Raw genomic sequence first — 19,704 nt, forward strand, 5'->3', positions numbered from 1 at the left:
GCATTTGCCATGGTTAATCCAAATAACACACATTCTTGGACAGTATGTGGTAATTTATTATGGCCAATCCACCTAAACGGCATTACTTTGGACTGTGGTAGGGAACCGGAGCACTTGGCAGAAACCTATGCAGGCATGGGTAGAGTGCATAAGCCACATTGTGTCACTGTGCTGCCTATCTTAACTGCCTTTATCTGTCTGTCCTACTGCCTTCAGGCATCTATAGGCATGCACATCAAAGTCACTCAGGACATGAGGAAGTACAGGTATTCAACCATTCAATGTTTACTCCCTTGCCATGAAACTACAATAAAGATGCCTTGTAATGTAAACCTGATTGAATATAATTGCTTGTCACGAATGCTTTGCTGGTTTAACTTGGTATTACTGAGCTTACTCCCAGTTGCTGGAGAGCAGACAGGTAGCTGGCTCTGTGCTGACTGAATCTAGCTGGAAGTCAACACCTACTGCTCTGGTTTAATCTGTGTGCTTCTTTAGTTTCTGTTAATTTAACTTCTCATGTTTCCAGAGGCTAAGAAGATGATACAGAGATGTAGAAACAATTTTTTAGTTAAAAGCAAATACTGATTATAAATTTAATTTACAGATTTAGAACACCTGATGCAAGCAAGGCAGCAACTTCTCACCACAGCTAAACGATGGGATTCCACTTGTAAAACAATTGTAGAGTTTGAGCCAAATGAAACTACTGACTTGGAGAAAAGTCTCTTGACCCGGTACCAGATTCCGTTGTCTGCAGACCAGCTCTTCACACAATCTGTGCTTGACAAATCATTGACCAAATCTAATTATCAGTCTCGATTACATGATTTACTGTACATTGAGGAAATAGCACAGTATAAAGAAGTCAGCAAGTGAGTACAATGTAGCAAATGACATTTAATTGTTTCACAGTGTTAATCTTTTTTTGTCTCTATAGATGTATTGCAAATGACTTGCTTTTGCTAAGCGGATCCTGTATACAGGGTGAAAGGATTTAAACCTTAACTCCTGCTATGCTGCAGAATCAAATTATTGCCAATTGTTTTATTTCTGGGCATCTATATTTCAGCCTTTGAAGAAACTTCTGCAGTGGTGTTTTCTCATTTTCCCCAACTTTACAATTAATTCAGAACTGTTCCACAGTTTATTTCAAAAATGCTGATTTGACACTGATGCTAAGTGGCTCCTGCTCAGGGATGTTTCAGTTATTGAAGAGGATCTTGATTTAAAAAATTTCTTCTTGGAACTTAGCTGTTCACCGTAGTGACGGTCTGCTGAAATATTATTAAAGCATTGACCTATGCAAAGATTTATCAAACAAGAATTACTGCATTTAAAAGACATCTGGATGGGTACGTGAATAGGAAGGATTTAAAGGGTTATGGGCCAAATGCTGGCAAATGGGACTAGATCAGTTCAGGATGTCTGGTTAGTGCAGGTGATTTGGACTGAAGGGTCTGTTTCAATGCTATCTAACTCTATGCTTAGCTTTTAATTTTTTTTTCCTCAACATCTCCCCAATGCTTGATGATTTGCACCAGGTGTGTTGTGAACAAGAGAGACTAGAAAGACCCAGATTTAGTTTGATTTTTGATGACCTGTTATTTTTGTCAGGGTGACAATAACAGTGGTGCAATTGACTTCAGTACTTGCTACTGGGAAGGGGTTGGTAGGAGTGTGATTGACACAGTTCCTTAACTCCCTTTTTCGTTTTGAAGATTTCGTACTCATATACCCGAATATAAGTTGACAACTCTTTTATTGTCAACATTGGAAGCCATACAAAGATCTTTGCAATTGACGTTGGAGTTCATCAAAGCCATCAGTACAAATGTTTAGAACTGTTTCTTGAATCACCAGTTACTATTTTTCATCTGTTCACATTCCTTCAGAGTTTGGTTAAAACGTTATTATATTGAAACGGTTTTTCTTTATTATGTAACAGCAATTCTTCCACCAGATGGAGCACTTATGACACATAAGATCTGTCATCCAAGAGTTAGGCACGGTGACAGTGCATCTATCACATAGGTCCTATGAATTACATTTTTTGGGTGTTAGGGCCAGCCTTCATTTTGAGGGAACCCCTGGGTTGACAGTCAGAACAGCTGCAGTGATCGTTTAAATTAGGATTGTTTCACTTGCACTTTCACTTGTAGAAAAGTTGTATTTAGCAGTAGGAATAGAATAACTGATTCGCCCTCTATAATTCAAATATAATGTAAATATCTTTTACTTGCATTTTTTCAATTAACATAATTAACATAACTGCAAAGATGTGATAGCCACTTAATTTATTTTAAAACTAGAGCTTGTTTTAATTTGCACTGCAAGAAAAATACACCATCCATATATTGAAAGGCTTGCACTTTGACAGTTCTAATCATTTTAATTCTATTTTCCTGATTTTGATAATGCTTGAAAAGAGTTTTCATGAAATTTGCACAAGTCTATATATTTGACTTTATTTAAATTTAGAATATAAATTATTTTTGAAGAGAACAAATTAACTACTTTGCTGCTTTCCCTTTTCATGTTGGTCAGTAGGGCTCTTATGATCCAGTTGTAGTGTCCCTACCTGTGAGCCAGGATGCATCAGTTCAAGTTTCATCTGCTCCAGAGGTGTACTGTAACACGTCGGAGCAGGTTGATTAAAAATATGTATCAATACTTGGTTACTTGATATGTTACATGTTCAGTTACTTGATGACAGACTATGTAAGCTTTAGTAAAGTGCTTCTCTTTTTCCTCTATTTTTCTGCAGGTATTGATTTGCTGGCTAATTATTCCAAGGATATAAAGTCCTCTGGTGCCTCACCCAATAACTATTCATCTGAGTCTCACTGTTAGTAAAATATTTGACCGCTTAGGTGTCACAGTTGAGTATTTCTTGCCCCCGTACTCATTTTTGATAGTGGTCATTAGGCACAGTAACAACAATCTTGACCAACTTTGCTTGCCTTACTCTTTAAGTCCTTTCACCCACTTAAAGCAAGAATGCTGAGACCATCTGTAATGCACATATTACAGCTAAGGTTAAGATGAAATAACTCAGCAAAGGCTGTGGTATGGACCTGATCTATGTTGCACCACATAGGCCTGCTGCTCATTAACCAGCGCAACTCAGAAATCTGGAAGCTGTGTTTAACGCTGGCTAAAACTGTCTGCCTGAATGACACAACACATTTTATTTTCCAATATGTTGTGCCAAGGATCCTCCAGGACTTTTAAATGCCTTCATTTTGTCTCCACTTTTTGCTTCTGACCTTGCTGTTTACTGCTATGCATGAGCACTTTAATATTTCACAACAGAAAAGAAGTTTTAGAAAGGGAGAAATGATGTTTCAAGTCCAATATTACTGTTCTTTGGAATTTGAGAAAGTTAGAAAAATGATGGGGTTTCTGTGGGAAAAAAAGCAGTGGAAAGAAGTGTGAAAATGAGCAAGTCAGGGAAAGTTAGAGGGTGAAAGAGATTGGAGGGCACAGGCATTTTGGAACAAAAGGCAAGTTTATGGTCTGAATTGTTGAACATAATGTTAAGTCCAGAAGATTGTAAGAGCTTAAACAGAAAATGAGGTGCTGTTTCTCTAGCTGGCATTAACTTCTCTGCAACAGGTCTAAGACAGAACTGCGAGATGATGTATTAAAATGGCTAGGGATGGGCAGGTCGGCCAGCGATGCCCACATCCTACAAGTGAATGCTTAAAAAAATTGCTCTTGGCCTCTGCAAGGTAAGAGTATATACCAGGTGACAACACCATTCCCCTTTCTGACAGATTTGATAAATTCATCGTAAGGTCTGAGGGAACGGAGTGCAGCAATGAGTGAATTAAATGAAAACTTTAACCTTAGCTTTATTTGATATTTTACTTTGGTTTTTCTGTTAGTTTTAGCCAATGTCTGTTTATCAAATCTTTGATTAGAGGAGTTAGTATCAGAATACAAAATGTGCATCCATATCTTGTTGCTTCATAGTCACCACGTATGCATTTTCTTGTAGCATTACTTGATCATCTGCTAATGTACATCATTTTGGCTGATAGTAAAGTACAGTAATGATTATGGTTTTGTGCTATATCTTTGGGATGGGTCTTAAACCATAGTTCCATTTAGGAAAATGGAAAGGATCCTATTGCTGTGTTCAGAAAAGAGCAGAGCTCTCCTCATCCTGATCAATAATTTTACTTCAATCATATTCCACCACTATGTAATGAGTCTCTCATTTACTGTGGAACCTTCAGTGCTTTGACTGCTGTATTTGCTTCTGACTTCTCAACAGTGTTTTAGAATGTTCTAAGACTGGAATAAGGGTTCTTTTTAATTGCAAGTTCTATTTGCTTTTCCAGTGGTCATATAAGACCAGATTGCTCATCAAACTCAGCAATGTCATGATGAGAGAGAATAAAATAATATTAGGACATGGCAAATCTAAGAAATTCACCTCCATGAAAAGTAAGAATGCATGTTTTTGATTTGGTTTCACATTGTTTTGCTCTTTTGAAGAACTTGCAACATTGGCATAGGAGAAACATATGACTATTCTGGTCTGTTGTGCTACATTGCTAGATATCAATTTACCAAAACAGTAGACAGGAGTCAGCCTGCCTTCCACAACTGTTTATTTGTGTTTCATCTGTCAACTAAGATTTCATTTTGGTCTGTCTCTTCCTAACCACTCTGCTTTATTGGGCAAAACTAGCCCTTTATGGTTTAAACTGCTGAACAAGACGTATTTGTCCCACTAGTTTTGTATACCTTAACCAACCTGTTCAGACATATCATTACACACCTCCAGAGTAGGTCAGACTTGGACATCAGTCTCCTAGCACAAAGTGAGGGACACAGCCACTGCACCACAAGAGTTCCTACCCAAACTTATCCTTTATTTTAGTACAAGAATCATCTGATCACTCCAGGATAGTACTGCAGTGTCAGTCTCATTTCGATGATCCTGAAATAGAGTTTGATCCTATGATATTATGAATCTCAGACCTGAGTGGTACCAATTGTGCCCATGCTAAATGTTATGCTCAATCCCAACCCTTTCTTTTCTTATATCTGGACCTGTTAACACACAACTGAACAGCTTTCTCTATCACCAAATCACCTGTGACAGTTTTCTCCTATTCACCAATTAACTATCAAAAGGCTTCAGTTCTAACACATCAAGGTTGCATTTGGACTCACTGCACGATTGACCATTAGATACAGGAGCAGAATTAGACCATTCAGCTCCACCATTCAGTTGTCTGATTTGTTTCTCAAATCCATTCTCCTGCCTTTTCCCTGTAACCCTTGATCCCTTTACTAATCAAAAACACATCTAACTCTGTCTTAAAGACATTCTATGACTTGACCTTAACAGTCTTCTGTGGCAATGAGTTCCACAGATTCACTACCCTCTGACTGAAGAAATTCCTCCTCGTTCTAAAGAGTTGTCCTGTCACTTTGAGGCTGTCCTCGATCCTAGTTTCTTCTAGTGGAAACATTTTTTCTATGTCCACTCTATCCAGGCCTCCCCATGTTTTGTGAGTTTCAATGATGTCCCCCTCATCTTTCTAAACTCCATTGAGTACAGACCCAGGGTCCTCAACTGCTCCTCATATGACAAGCCCTTCATCCCTGGGATCATTCTTGTAAGCCTCCCCTCAACTCAAAATGCCAACGCATCCTATCATTGATATTGGGCCCAAAACTGCCCACAATATTTCTTATACATCCTCAGCAGTGCATCTCTGCTCTTGCATTCTAGCCTTGTTGGAATGAATGCTAACATTGCATTTGCCTTTTGAACTGCCTGCCAGCTGAGCCTGCCTGTTAACCTCAAGAGAATCCTGAAATAGGACGCCTTCTTAGTGTAGAAGTTAAGGCTGGCCATTTAAAACAATGTTTAGTCAGTGGTATAGTGGTTCAGTGGTTAGGATTGCTGCCTCTGAGTGCCAGGGCTTGGTTCCAGCTCAGGCAACTGTCTTTGTGGAGTTTGCACATACAGTCATAGAGATGTATAGCATGGAAACAGACCCTTCGGTCCAACCTGTCTATGCCGACCAGATATCCCAACCCAATCTAGTCCCACCTTCCAGCACCTGGCCCATATCCCTCCAACCCTTCCTATTCATATACCCATCTAAATGCCTCTTAAATGTTGCAATTGTACCAGCCTCCACCACTTCCTCTGACAGCTCATTCCATACATGTACCATCCTCTGCATGAAAAGGTTGCCCCTTGCGTTTCTTTTATATCTTTCCCCTCTCACCCTAAACCTAAGCCCTCTAGTTCTGGACTCCCCAATCCCAGGGAAAAGACTTTGTCTATTTATCCTATCCATGCCCCTCATAATTTTGTCAACCTCTATAAGGTCACCCCCTCAGCCTCCGACACTCCAGGGAAAACAGCCCCAGCCTGTTCAGACTCTCTCTATAGCTCAAATCCTCCAACCCTGGCAACATCCTTGTAAATTTCTTCTGAACCCTTTCAAATTTCACAACATCTTTCTGATGGGAAGGAGACCAGAATTTCACACACTATTCCAACAGTGGCCTAACCAATGTCCTGTACAGCTGCAACATGACCTCCCAACCCCTGTACTCAATACTCTGACCAATAAAGGAAAGCATACCAAACGCCGCCTTCACTATCCTATCTACCTGCGACTCCACTTTCAAGGAGCTATGAACCTGCACTCCAAGGTCTCTTTGTTCAGCAACACTCCCTAGGACCTTACCATTAAGTGTATAAGTCCTGCTAAGATTTGCTTTCCCAAAATGCAGCACCTCGCATTTATCTGAATTAAACTCCATCTGCCACTTCTCAGCCCATTGGCCCATCTGGTCCAGATCCTGTTGTAATCTGAGGTTAACCCTCTTCGCTGTCCACTACCCCTCCAATTTTGGTGTCATCTGCAAATTTACTAACTGTACCACTTATACTCTCATCTCAATTATTTATGTAAATGACAAAAAGAAGAGGGCCCAGCGCCAATCCTTGTGGCACTCCACAGGTCACAGGCCTCCAGTCTGAAAGACAACCCTCCACCACCACCCTCTGTTGCGTACCCCGTGTCTGCATTGGTTTCCTTCGGGGGCTCTTGTTTCCTCCCACAGTGCAAAGATGTGCAGGTTAGGTGGATTGGCCACATTGTAATTGTCCATAGTGTTCAGTGGTGTGTAGACTAGGTGGACTAGCCATGGTAAATGTTAGGTTACGGGATATGGTAGGGGGCTAGGTCTAGGTGGGATGTTCTTTGGAGTGTAGGTGCAGACACAGTGTGTCAAATGGCCGCCTCCTGCGCTATAGGGGTTCTCTGATTCTTTGTACTTCAGATTTCTGAAACATTTTCCCCCACAGAAAATAATCTACGTCTTTATTCTTCTGGCCAAAGTATATAACCACACTCACTCCCACGTTATATTCTATTTGCCACTTCTTTGCCCACCCTGCTAGCCTGTCCAAGTCCTTCTGCAGCCTCTTGGCTTCCTCCTCACTACCTGTGCCTCCTATGCAACACCTGGTCAAAGGACTTGTGGAAATCCAGTTAGATGTCATCCCCTGGCTCTCCTTTGTCTAACTTGCTTCTTACCTCAACGAAAGAGTTCTTGGCAAAGCCATGTTGACTCAGCTCCATTTTACCATGCGCTTCCAAGTACTCCATCATCTCATTCTTAGTAATATTGCTAATGACTAAGGTCACTTTAGAATTCCTAGCCTCTTAACTACTGTGTGAGTAGTCCAGTTCAGTGTCTGGCTAATAGAACCATGCAAATGTTGATGGTGAGGGAGTCAGCACTGGTAATGCCACTGAATGTCAAGAGATGATAGTTGGATTCGTTGCTTGTTGGAGATGGTCATTGCATGGAAAATGTGTAGTGCAAGTGTTACTTGCCATTTATCTACCAAGCCTGAATGTTGTCCATGTCATGCTGTATACAGCCACAGACTGCTTTAGTATCTGAGGATGTTTACAATGCTGAACATTCTCACTTCTAACATTATGATGAAGGGAAGCTCCGTGATGAAGCTGCTGGTTTGGCCAAGAATACTACCCAGTGACAGTCCTGCAGTGATGTCCTAGGGCAGAGATAATTGATTTCCAACAACCATACCTTTCTTCCTTTGGACTTTATATCGTCTTAATTCACATTGACTCTAGTTTTGCTCAGGCTCCTTGATGCCTCATTTTGTCAAATGTCTTAATGTTAAGGGCAGTTGCTATCACCTTAACTCAAGAATAAAACTCTTTGTCCTTGTTTGAACCAAGTTATAATGATGTCAGGATCTGAGTGACTCTGGTAGATAAGTAATTTGATTGGATTTGTCCTGTTTTTAGGACGTAGGATACACCTGGCAAATATTTCACCTGTCAGCTGCATAATGTAGCGGGGTGAGAACAGCGTTTCTGCCAGAATGCTGTCAGGGCTCATAGCCTTTGCAGTATTGAATGTCTTTAGCCATTTCTTCATATCATATGGAGTGAATTGAATTGGTTGTAGACTGCCATCTGTAATGTTGAGGATATTTGGAAGGATGCTGTAGTAGATCATCCACTTGGCAAATGCTTCGGCCTTATCCTTTTGCACTGATATGCTGGATTCCCTCATTGTTCAGAATGGAAATATTTGTGGAGAATTCCACCATTCACAGTTGGATGTGGCAGAACTGCAGAACTTAGATTTGATCTGTTGGATGTGGGATCACCTAGTCCTCTCTATTGTATGCTGCTTCTGCTACTTGACATGCAAGCACCCCTGTGTTGTACCCTCACTAGATTAATACCTCATTGTTAGGTATGCTTCGTGCTGTTGGCATGCCCTCCTGTACTCTTCATTGAACAGGAGTTGATTTCCTGAATTAAAGTTGGTAGAGTGGGGGATGTCATGAACTTTGATTCTATAGACTATGATTGAGTGCAATTCTACAGTTGATGACCCACAGTTTGTTCATGGTTGCCCAGTTTTGATTCACCAGATCTGTTTGCATTCTGCACAGTTTAGCGTGGTAGTGTCACAAAACATGTGGAGGATATGTTCAATGTTAAGGTGCACTTTGCCTCTCCAAGGATTGTGGAGTGGTCACCCCTACCAGCACTGTCATGGATGAGCATATCTGCAGCAGGCAGGTAGCAGTGAATTAAAGTAGATTTTTTTCCTCTTGTTTGTTCTGTTGTCACCTGCCGCATATGCTGTCTAACAGGCATTTCCTATTGGACTTGGCCAGCTGTGTTCCTCAATGCAACTCACAGTGATGGACTTGGAAATTCTCTATCTGGAGTACATTGTTTGCCCTTCTCACTCATGGTGGTAACTCCACATGGAGAAATAGGAGTCATCTGCATTGAGAAGTGTGGTTGTTGGTAATCAGCTGAAGGCGTCCTTGTCCATATTTGACCTGATGCCATAAGATTTCTTGGGTCTAGAGTCAATGCTGAGAATGCACAGTGCAACTTCTTCGAACTATGGTGGGTCTGTCCTGATAGGGTATACCCAGCGTTTGTTGTCTTGGGCATTGTCTGTCAGGTGTAATTCTGTCAGTATGATTCTCAGGTCATTGCTTATCTAGTCTGTTGGATAGTGCTGCCAATGTTTGCAAGGAGGATTTTGCAGGGACGACAGGGCTGTGTTTGCAATTATAAATTCTGGGTCAATGCCAGATTGTTCATTCAGTTTAATTCCTCCTTTTTTGACTTTTTAACAGTTTGATCCAAATGAGTGCTAGGTAATTTCAGAAGGCAGTTAAGAATGCAAGATAAGAATCAACCACATTGCTGGAGTTGCATGTAGGTCAGTTTAGGTAAAGATGGCAGATTTCCTTTGCAAAGGATATTTGTGAACAAGATAGGGTTTTATGACAATAAGCAGTGGTTACATGGTTCCCATTATGCTAGTTTTTTGTTCTGCATTTTATTGAATTCTAATTTCACCAGCATAGTGGGATTCAAACCCATGCCCTCAGTTAGCCGGCGTTCTGGATTAATAATAGTGTTGAATTACCATCTTCCTATGTGATACCTGATGCTCTCCAAATGTTTTTCTGATGCTTCAACTTTTTGCTTTCCTGCTAGCATTATAGTGTTGAGGTGAACGAAGAAAGTGGAGCTAGTATTTGTTCCTGTCAGGCCAGAGGATCATGACATTGCATAGAATGCAAGTTTAAGTCACAGCTGTGTGTGACATTTGGCATGGGTTAATCCCCCAAGCATCTCCAAGTAATGTTTGGCATGTACTGCCATGCCAGAGCTGCGTTTAGCTTGTAACTTGGCTGAACTGCAATTATCTTGTGTAACATTTCATCACCTACTGCATAACTTCTTTCATGCAAACCATCACCAAATGAACTTTCTTCATCAATGTGCATAACTATATTTAAGTTCTCATGCATGTCCCTAAACCTATAATTCATAAATTCCCCTTCAATATTTTTGAGATTTTATTGGTGTTCCAAGAGCTGTGCCAACCCAGTTGTCCACCACATTATCCACTTTTGTTTGTTTGGCCATCTTGTTTATTATCAAAGATATGCCGAATCCAGTAGCCATACTTCCAAAGTATAACACAAATATTTTGATCATTGTACCCTATGTTTGAGTCCATAGCCACAACCCTATTCCCAGTCTAATGGAACACTTAAATCTGGATGTGATGGTATCATCCAATATTTGAATGTGCATCACATTAAAATGTGTATTCTCAATAAAGATTGATATTCCTTGTCCATAACTCTAACATCCTTGAGCAGTAGCTTAAGTTGTTGATGAAGGAGCAAAAACTGTGTGTGCAACTTCCAGATAATTCTCCTTTTGTGAGCTGCACTCCTCTCTCCAGAGGTCACTCATAATTCTCAGCAAAAAAATGTGGTTTCTTTAAGAGTGCAGTAAATGTTTTCATGTCCAAGCTCTTTTTTGCTTTTCTTCTCAAAACATTCTTGGCATTATCAGTATGTGACTCGAAACGACATTGGTGCTGAGGAAATGATTCATTCCTGCTATTCGACATGGGAGGGTTACTTCTTAAAAAGATATTAGTATGTTATCGTCCTCAAACCTAAAGTAGTTACTGCTTTCATATTCTTTAACCTTAACATTTATATGTCTCCTCAAGGGTTTGCTAGTAACAATTTAGCCAATCAGCCTCACATAGTCTTGGAGCTGCAACCACTATCTTATATATTACAATTGAATGCATTAGTGACTAAGACACTCATGGCTTGACTTAAATTTTTAGCAGCTAATAGCTTGCTTTTGTGCCATTGATTCTCATCATACTCAGCATCAAAGCTGTCTGTATTGGCAGCTAATTTAATTATTCAATTCCTAGTTTTTGGACAACTCCTTGTGGAATGGAGTCTAATTATTCTGATGCATTTCTAGGGTTCAGCTGCTTTCGACTATCATTCCAATCTAGTATTTTGTCTTGATCCACAAATCTACTAAAAGCATGACCCACTTCAGAACATCTTCTAGCAAAGTGCCTACAACTAGCCCCCTACCAAGGTCTGTATCACTGCAGAGTTTCTAATTGGAGAGATAGCTAGAAATGTTTGTTTTCTCCCCCAAAATTATTTAGAGCACGAGTTGTTTATTCTAAGAGAATATTAACCATCAAATTGAACTCCTGTTAAAAGAAAAAGGCTATGCGCACATGAGATTTGCATATAATGTAATAATCTGACCACAAGCACAAATTGGACATTTCTATATCTTTTTTTCAGTAGTTTGTATAACACATCAAAACCTATGGCACATTTTTCTGTGGACTGGTTGACTGTCTCATTAAATTTATCAAATGTTGGCCATGCCTCAAGTTTACATCAAATCACCTTTTTGTAATTCCATTTTTTGCACTATTCAAATTATGAAACCAAAGACTTGTGGTTAATCATAGGTAGACAGTCTGTAGTATGACTTTGCCATTTCGGAAGCAATTCTTTTGCCAGAAAGAAAATTCTTAATTATTTTCATTCCCAAGGAGACTGAAGTTCATGCTCACTACCAAATTATATTGCTAGTCAAATACTTACCGAAGAAGGAAGCACATATTGGTTCGTCTTCCACAAATGTTTATTTGTCTTTCACAGTTCAATGCAAACTCCAGTCTGGTTTCTCCTCTTCTTAACCAACTTCCTTTATTTAGCAAACCATCCTTAAATCCTCCAATGAGCATCAGCTTATTTCTGGAGTATGTCCTGGTTCATTCTTAAAGGGTTATTCTTTCATTTAAAACAGTGCCTTTGACCTTTTTAAACACAAGATTGCATTTTTGAATTAAAGTGCAACCCAGGATCTACCTCTTAGTTCGTTTGGTTGATTGCATCTAATTCTTTAAAATGATTGATGCTGATTTCCTCAGGTGCACTTAGAGGTTTTCTGGAAACATTTTTCTTGTCTTTGAATTTGTTTTCTGGTATTTTCTCCAGATTCAAAGTGTTGCAGCATTTTACTTTTAAATTGGGAGGAACGCCGATCCAGTCAACTTGAATGTATTCTCGGCACAGATTATGTGTCAATTCTCTGTCCATGGTTCACAATCCAACTCATTCAATTTTGCCGTTATGTTTGTAAGGATTCTGAAGTTGAGCAAACTCGCACTGTCTGTCAGCTCACTACACAGTTCATTCCTGATTTGAAAAAAAGTGATAATTTTGAGATGGTGCACCATCGTCAGTTGTGATGGAAACAAGTTTCTTAATTATAATGTTTATCTCAGGCATGTATTTTTTGTATTTGTTGTAGGTATCCTCACCCCATGTTTTCTCTTTAAGGGCCAAAAGGATGAGAAGATCCTCTTTAGTTCTAATATCCTTAAAAACCGTATGCAAAAAAAAATCAGCTGGTCTGTGTCAGTCAGGTCAATGTATCCATTGAACTGTCATGAGAAGCATTCACTGTCCTTAAGGTAGTTGTGGAAAGGTCTTTTTGGACAAAGATTCCCCTCATTCTGCTACTGTGTAAACACCAAGTGATATGCGCTGGACTGTTATTATTTTTTCTTTCTTCTTCACGTCTTTGAATAAAGACTGGGAGCCACAGTCCTTGCTTCTTGAATAACTTCACTATCTGTGAATGATTACTTGTGTTTGCCAGAAGTTAGCAAATGTAAAATGATACTTCATTGCAGGCCTTGCCTTTTGCCTGTTTGACTGTTGAGCTTTCAACTTATTAAATTGTTTTGTCTGAAATTTGCTGCCGGAGGGAAATCTACCTTGAATTCATTGTGCATCGTTTGGTGTCATTTATTCCTTGTCAATATACCTGTGATATAAAAGGCAAATTGTCTTCTCTTTACAGTTGTGAATAGAAATTAATTTTCCATTTCTACGTGGAGGCTGCACACTTTTCGTTTTTTAATCCAATTTAATTGCTCGTATTTATTGCTTCACCTTTAGTTCATGATGTCCCTCTGCTACTGATCATTCTGCAGGTAGGCTCTGAATCTGTGCCTCTGAAGCATCCAGAATGTTGCTGGCTGTTTTCAAGTGTGGAAGCACTAGAGGTCATTTTTGGATTTTCAATTTGGCTCCACAGCTCCTGGTGACTTGCATTGCTCTGATGTGTGATGTAGCAGTATTCCCTGTAATTTTTCTTCATCCTGCACGGACCTATTAGATAAGCAGCTGAAGTAGTACCCTGCAGGTCATAGTCATACAGCACCGAAACAGAGCCTTCGATCCAACTAGTCCATACCAACCAAATTTCCCAAACTGATTTCCCAAACTGATCTAGTTCCACTTGCCTGCATTTGACCCATTTCTCTCAAACTTTTCCTATTCATGTACTTAGGCAGATGCCTTTTAAATGTTGTCATTGTTGTTTAATAAATCCTTGTATAGGTAGATGCTTTAACAATATTTCAGCATTACTTCACTTCATTAAACAGCTAAGTTTCAGTATTTCTTATTCATTTGTTTGCATTGCCACAACAAAACTTACTTTACAAGCTGGCAAAACCTGTTCAGAGTATTAACTTTTTTTCTCTAGCCACATGGCTTCTGGAAGCAGAAGTCAAACAGTGGTGTGACAATTTGGAAACTAATGACATCAAATATCAGAGAATAGGGAGAGAATGTGGGCAGTCTCTGAAATCAGTCAGACTCTGCACTTGACCCGTTAATCGTGATCCAAATGCTGAAGTCCATGAATAGAAAACATTACATCAGTATTGCACCTAGGGTGTTTGACACTGAGCCATTCAAATGCTTAGTAAAATGAAACTCCTAAAAAGTGATTCTGTGTGATGGCTGTCTCATTTAATGGCAAGTTATACATTAAATGTTTGCTGAGTAAATTTTTTTTTAATGTCCATTAGTGGGTGCGATTCTGATCACGAATCTTATAATGTTGGCATTGAGTTTGTCGTTGGTTAAATGTATATCTGATTGAAACTGACTTTCTGTATGCAATAGTTTCTTGGTCAAGAACTGAATAAACTTAATTGATAAAGTTAACTTGACAGCACATTTACTGTCAAGAGTCAAAACTCAGATGAGATGTTTGTCTTTGAATACATAACTGAAACATTGTCTCTGAACTGATTATCAAAGCTGTAAAGCCGTATTTGTTGCTGAAACTTTTCACCTCGTACTTGTACAAACAAGAATGCCAAATTCCAAATGCCTTTGACAAATTACTCTACAATAAGAAAGGGTGATAATTGGCTGGTAAGATGACTGTGGCTGAGAAAAGAATAGGTAGTCCAAGCTGTCTGATATTTAGAAAATTTGTAAGACTTGAGCATATTCCTTTTGTTTGCAAAGGATGGGTCTCTGCGTATGAATGTATGTTATTTGTTTTATCGAGCATGAATCAGCCACATTATGAGCTTGACGAATAATTTAAAGTGTTGATAATGAAAATATTGAGTAAGTTTTCAACAATACTCAATTTTTGTGCTACCAAGCAACTGTTTATTATTTGTTTCAATGTAACTTCGCACAATCATGATTGACAGCACTTGCTGAATCATTGTGGACTCATACCTAGCAATAGACATTTGGTTTGAGTTTTACAAACTGCAGGCTAGTTGAGTGTGATCTGCATGCTGCCTGTTACAAAGAACTGAAGGAATATGTTGTTTGTTCAATTGGCTAATCAGATATACGACTGACATACCTAGCAAATCACTGGCATTGCTATTCATTCATTCATGGTTTTGTTCAATTGTGTGCTTGGTAGAATGTCTTTTTGTATGGATAACCGCATCCTGTTAGTCGAAAATTTCTGTAGTGTAAATTGTTTCAATTGTTTGAGCTTTGGCTTTCTCAGCTTTTCATTTTTGCACTCAAATATTGGATAACAAGTCTCCCTTTTCAGCAATGTGCAATTTCACCAAGTGACTGTTAATGTAATTATCAACTGTTAAGGCATTTAAATGTCCATATTTTTTGTTTTAATATTCAACATATGTCAAAATATGCATTTGAATCAGTTAATCTATAAAATAACTTGGTTGTGAACTGCTACAGTCTGGAGATGTAATATTTCAATTGCTGGTCTAAAATACTCTATGGATGACCAGCGAGAACTGGAATCAGTAATATGTTCTGCAAAAGTGGTGTGTGAATAATTATACAGCACGTTGACTGCTTAAAAAACAGATTTTAAATATGTTTTCTGAGTAATAACATGTAAAATGTACATGGATATGATTAAAACTATATGCAAAATACTTCTAACAATCAATGGTCATGTTAATAGTCACCTCTGATTTTCACCAATTATTTTCAACAAAAGGGATTTTTTAAAAACTCATTTTTGAATACTTTCTAATTCCATGAAATATTTTTTCTCAACCATTATGTATGCCTCAGAGGTCATATTAATAATATGTTATAGGTCGAGTTTGTTGCATAGTGACAGCAGTTTTCATATGGCATGTATTCATCCAAGTTTGCAGTAGTGTAGTTAAATATGGAATGCAGCTAAAGTTCAAAATCGCCTTGAATAGATTGATCATTTGAAGATTGTGTGATAGTTGTTTGTCTGCACACTAACTCATAGCCCCCAAAATGCCCTGAACTGCAACACAAGCTATTCCTGTAGATGTTGCATTCATTCTGGATGTATAAACAGACTGTGCAGCAACAGATAATAGCTTTGGTTTCTTGAGAGAGCTCCTTGTTGACCTTGATATGCAGTTAACGAGATGCTGCAAGGTGAGAATTAGCTTGTCATTTTGTTTCATGAGGCAAGAACTTGCATTTATATTACACCTTTCATGGCCTCACAATATTACAAAGTGCTTCTCAGTCCATGAGCTGCTGTACTGTAGGAAGCATGCAAAAACTTTATGGCACAAACAGCAATGTAATGACTTGGTATTTTTTTGTTGATATTGGTAGAAAGAAAAAATACCAGGAATACCAGTCCACATTTCTTCTCCAAAATAGAGTCATGAAATCTTTTATGTCTACCTGAGAGTGCAGACTGAGTTTCGACCTAACGTCGCATCTGGAATATAATGGGGCAGCACTTCGTCACACTGCAATCATACGTTAACCTAGATTTTGCCCTCGAGTCTTCAGAATGAGTTCTGAACCCTTGATCTTCTGATTCAGTGCCACCAAAGGAGTTACGTCTGGCACCTCAAAGATGTAAGATGGACAGTAGTAATGTACACTTCACCAGCCTAACTTTTGTTCTAACTGTCCATTCAAGAGTGCATTATTGTCTGCAACTGCAGGTATTCCATGAAATGGTAGAAATTAATTGATTTTGCATAGAAATAAATAGAATTGTAAACCAGCCAGTCAGCCCAACCAGTCTGCTTAAGCGCTGACCACTTGTGCTACCTAAAGTGATAATCACATCTTACCACCAAGTTCCCATTTTTTCCCCCACTACTATTATCTTCATCTACCCATGCTATATTGAATACTGCAATTTCTACTACCATGAATCGTGGAAATGAATTCTATAGTCTCAACTACATAAAGTTTCTATTTGTTTTACATATCTGCCATGAAATATCTGTACTGTAATTTTCTTTCTAACAAGTAGTAGTTTCTTTTGCAGTCTAAATATCTATTTGATGCAAACCAGCCAACTTGCTAGCAATTCTGTTATATTTTCATCAAAGCCTCTTGATTCATCTGATAGACTAAACCCGCTCTAGCTGGATTTTATCAAGATTTTATAAAGGATATTTGAATCCCTATGATAAAAAGTAAAATGTCATTGGTTTTTGTGTGAGTAGTTTTCTGCCTTGAATATCTTCTGAACATATAGCCTTTGATGGCTCTGAACTTTCTTCCATTTGGAGTACAATTTGAAAATCTTTTGTTGTCAGTTCATATGTATTGAGATCAAATTTAGTCAACTCTCTCTTTTAGCCCATTTCCCCCAATTCATCAGTACCAATCTGTACTTGCTTTAATCTTAATCTATTTATCCCTCCTATTTTGGTGCCATCTGGAAATCTCAAGGCCAGCTTCTTGTAGATTTAGCTTTGTTTTCTTTACAAGATTGGGTGCATTGGTATACACCACATCCAAAGATTTTAGAAGTACTTTGGATGACAATTACTCCTATCCTTTGCTTCCTCGTACAGCAGATCATCACACCAGCAGGTGGCATAGTAGCACTTCAAAATTGAAGTATTGTTAATGCTCTGAGTTAATCATTCCTCTTCAAGAGGACATCTGAAGTTCAGGTATTTGTTAAGTGCCCTCATCAATAAGACAGCCTTTAATATCAAATGTTGATCATGCAGGTGAATTAGAAAACTGTTGCGCTTCAATTTTTTTGTCTGACAAGGCGTACCAAATGACATTAGGAAATTGTTTCTCCTACTCTAAGGATTATCAAACACCGTTTTTCTCTGCTTCCTTGTACCACAATTCACCTACTTGAACTCTATTTCTGTGTCAATATTTCTGATGCCTGTACCCGAATCTTTATAGGCTTTCCAATTGTGATTATTAATTTATTAGCAATTTATGCAGACTTCTTAGCAATTTGAGAGAGTGTGATTTCTTAATCCATTGAAATCTCTGCAACTCATGGATTCTGGTGAATTTATGTGTAATGATCTTGCACAGCACTATCTGTTGTGTGTATTTCGGACAGTTATGTTTTTTAGACCTCAGGGCTGTGTTAATGGGTATATGAGTTCATGAACTATCTCTGCATGGCAGACCTAAATTGAATCAGTGGTTATTGATTAAGTGCTATTTGTTAGAACTGTTAATAGCACTTTCCATCACTTGGCTGATGATTGGTGGTAGATTAATTGTGCAGTAATGAGCTTGGTTGATATTGTCCTCTTTGTGGGTAATTATCTATTTTGGATGGATGCCAGGGTTGAAACTACTGGAATAACTTCACTTTGTTCTGAAGCACAAGTCTTCAATGGAGTAACCTGTGGTCTTCACAGTATAAAAATATGAGTTCATGAACTATCTCTGCATGGATAATTTTATTTCATTTATCTTTTTAATTTTTTTTCACTGTTCTGTACCTTTTATTTCTTGATTGTGTGTCTCTCTCTCTCTCTCTCTCTCTCTCTCTCTCTCTCTCGCTCCCCACTCTCTCATCACCTTTTTCCTCTCCTTTTTGCCACCCTTCTCCCCTGTTTTCCATTTTGCCTCTGCTTCATCCCTCCCCATCCCCCCTCCCCCACATATTTTGTCACACAGCCTTGGTCATTCACAGCTCCTAACCTCCCTATAATCTCTCTATGCACTGTCATTATCATCTCTTTATTGCTACCTTTGCTTCTGGAGCCATGAGTCACCTTCTCTCAGCCTCGTATAAATACCACCCTATTTCCCCCCTTTTTTTTAGCTTTGACAAAGGGTCAGTTAGACTCGAAACGTCAGCTGTTTTCTCTCCTTACAGATGCTGCCAGACCTGCTGAGATTTTCCAGCATTTTCTCTTTTGTCTTCATAGTATTATCTGCCTTCAACCACTTCAGGTAAAGTGAATTGAATTTGCTGAAAAATGACATCTGTGTTGCTCAGAACTCAGGAGGAGGCTGAGGAGTCCATTTGGTACTTCCGGCTGAAGATGTTTACAAGTGCTTCAGTCTTGTTTTTGAGCAGAGGTATTGGGTTCCTCCGTAATTGATGATTAGGACATTTTTGGAATCATCACCATCAGTGAGTTCATTGTGCATTATTGTTCTTGACTAGGTGTGGTAGGACTGCAAAGCTTAGATCTGATTTATTTATTATGGGATTACTTTCATTATTCATCACATGTTGCTTGTGCTGTTTGACTGCAAATAGTCCTCTTTTGTTGCTTCATCAGGTTTTTAGGTAAGCCTGGTGTTACTCCTGGTATGCCCTCTTGGAATCTTCATTGAATCAGATTGTTCCCTTTGCTTGGTCTTAAAGATGGGTTGGAGAATGTGTTTAGAGTTTAGGTTTCACATTATGATTGATTAGATTAGATTCCCTACAATGTGGAAATAGGCCCTTCAGCCCAACAAGTCCACACTGACCCTCCGAAGAGCAACCCACCCAAGCCCACTCCCCACACTTACCCCTGACTAATGCACCTAATACTACAGGCAATTTAACATGGCCAGCTCACCTGACCTGCACATCTTTGGACTGTGGGAGGAAACCAGAGGAAACCCACGCAGACACGGGGAGAATGTGCAAACCCCACACGACAGTTGCCCAAGGCAGGAATTGAGCATGGATCCCTGATGCTGTGAAGCAGCAATGTTAACCACTGAGCCACCGTGCCACCCCCTTTGCAGTTGTT

The 19,704-nt window shown here is 39.1% G+C and overlaps 1 protein-coding gene across 6 annotated transcripts in view; it reads left to right on the forward strand.

Moving 5' to 3' along the window:
• Positions 1 to 19,704, forward strand: part of helz (helicase with zinc finger) — a 274,742-nt gene that overhangs the window by 80,551 nt on the left and 174,487 nt on the right. For all 6 annotated transcript variants that reach the window (XM_072558865.1, XM_072558869.1, XM_072558867.1 and 3 more), the window contains one exon: positions 608 to 875. In XM_072558865.1, the coding sequence (XP_072414966.1) occupies positions 608 to 875 (268 nt within the window). The remainder of the gene's footprint in view (positions 1 to 607; positions 876 to 19,704) is intronic.

Source organism: Chiloscyllium punctatum, chromosome 39 (genome assembly GCF_047496795.1).
Source record: "Chiloscyllium punctatum isolate Juve2018m chromosome 39, sChiPun1.3, whole genome shotgun sequence".
Lineage (NCBI taxonomy): Eukaryota > Metazoa > Chordata > Chondrichthyes > Orectolobiformes > Hemiscylliidae > Chiloscyllium > Chiloscyllium punctatum.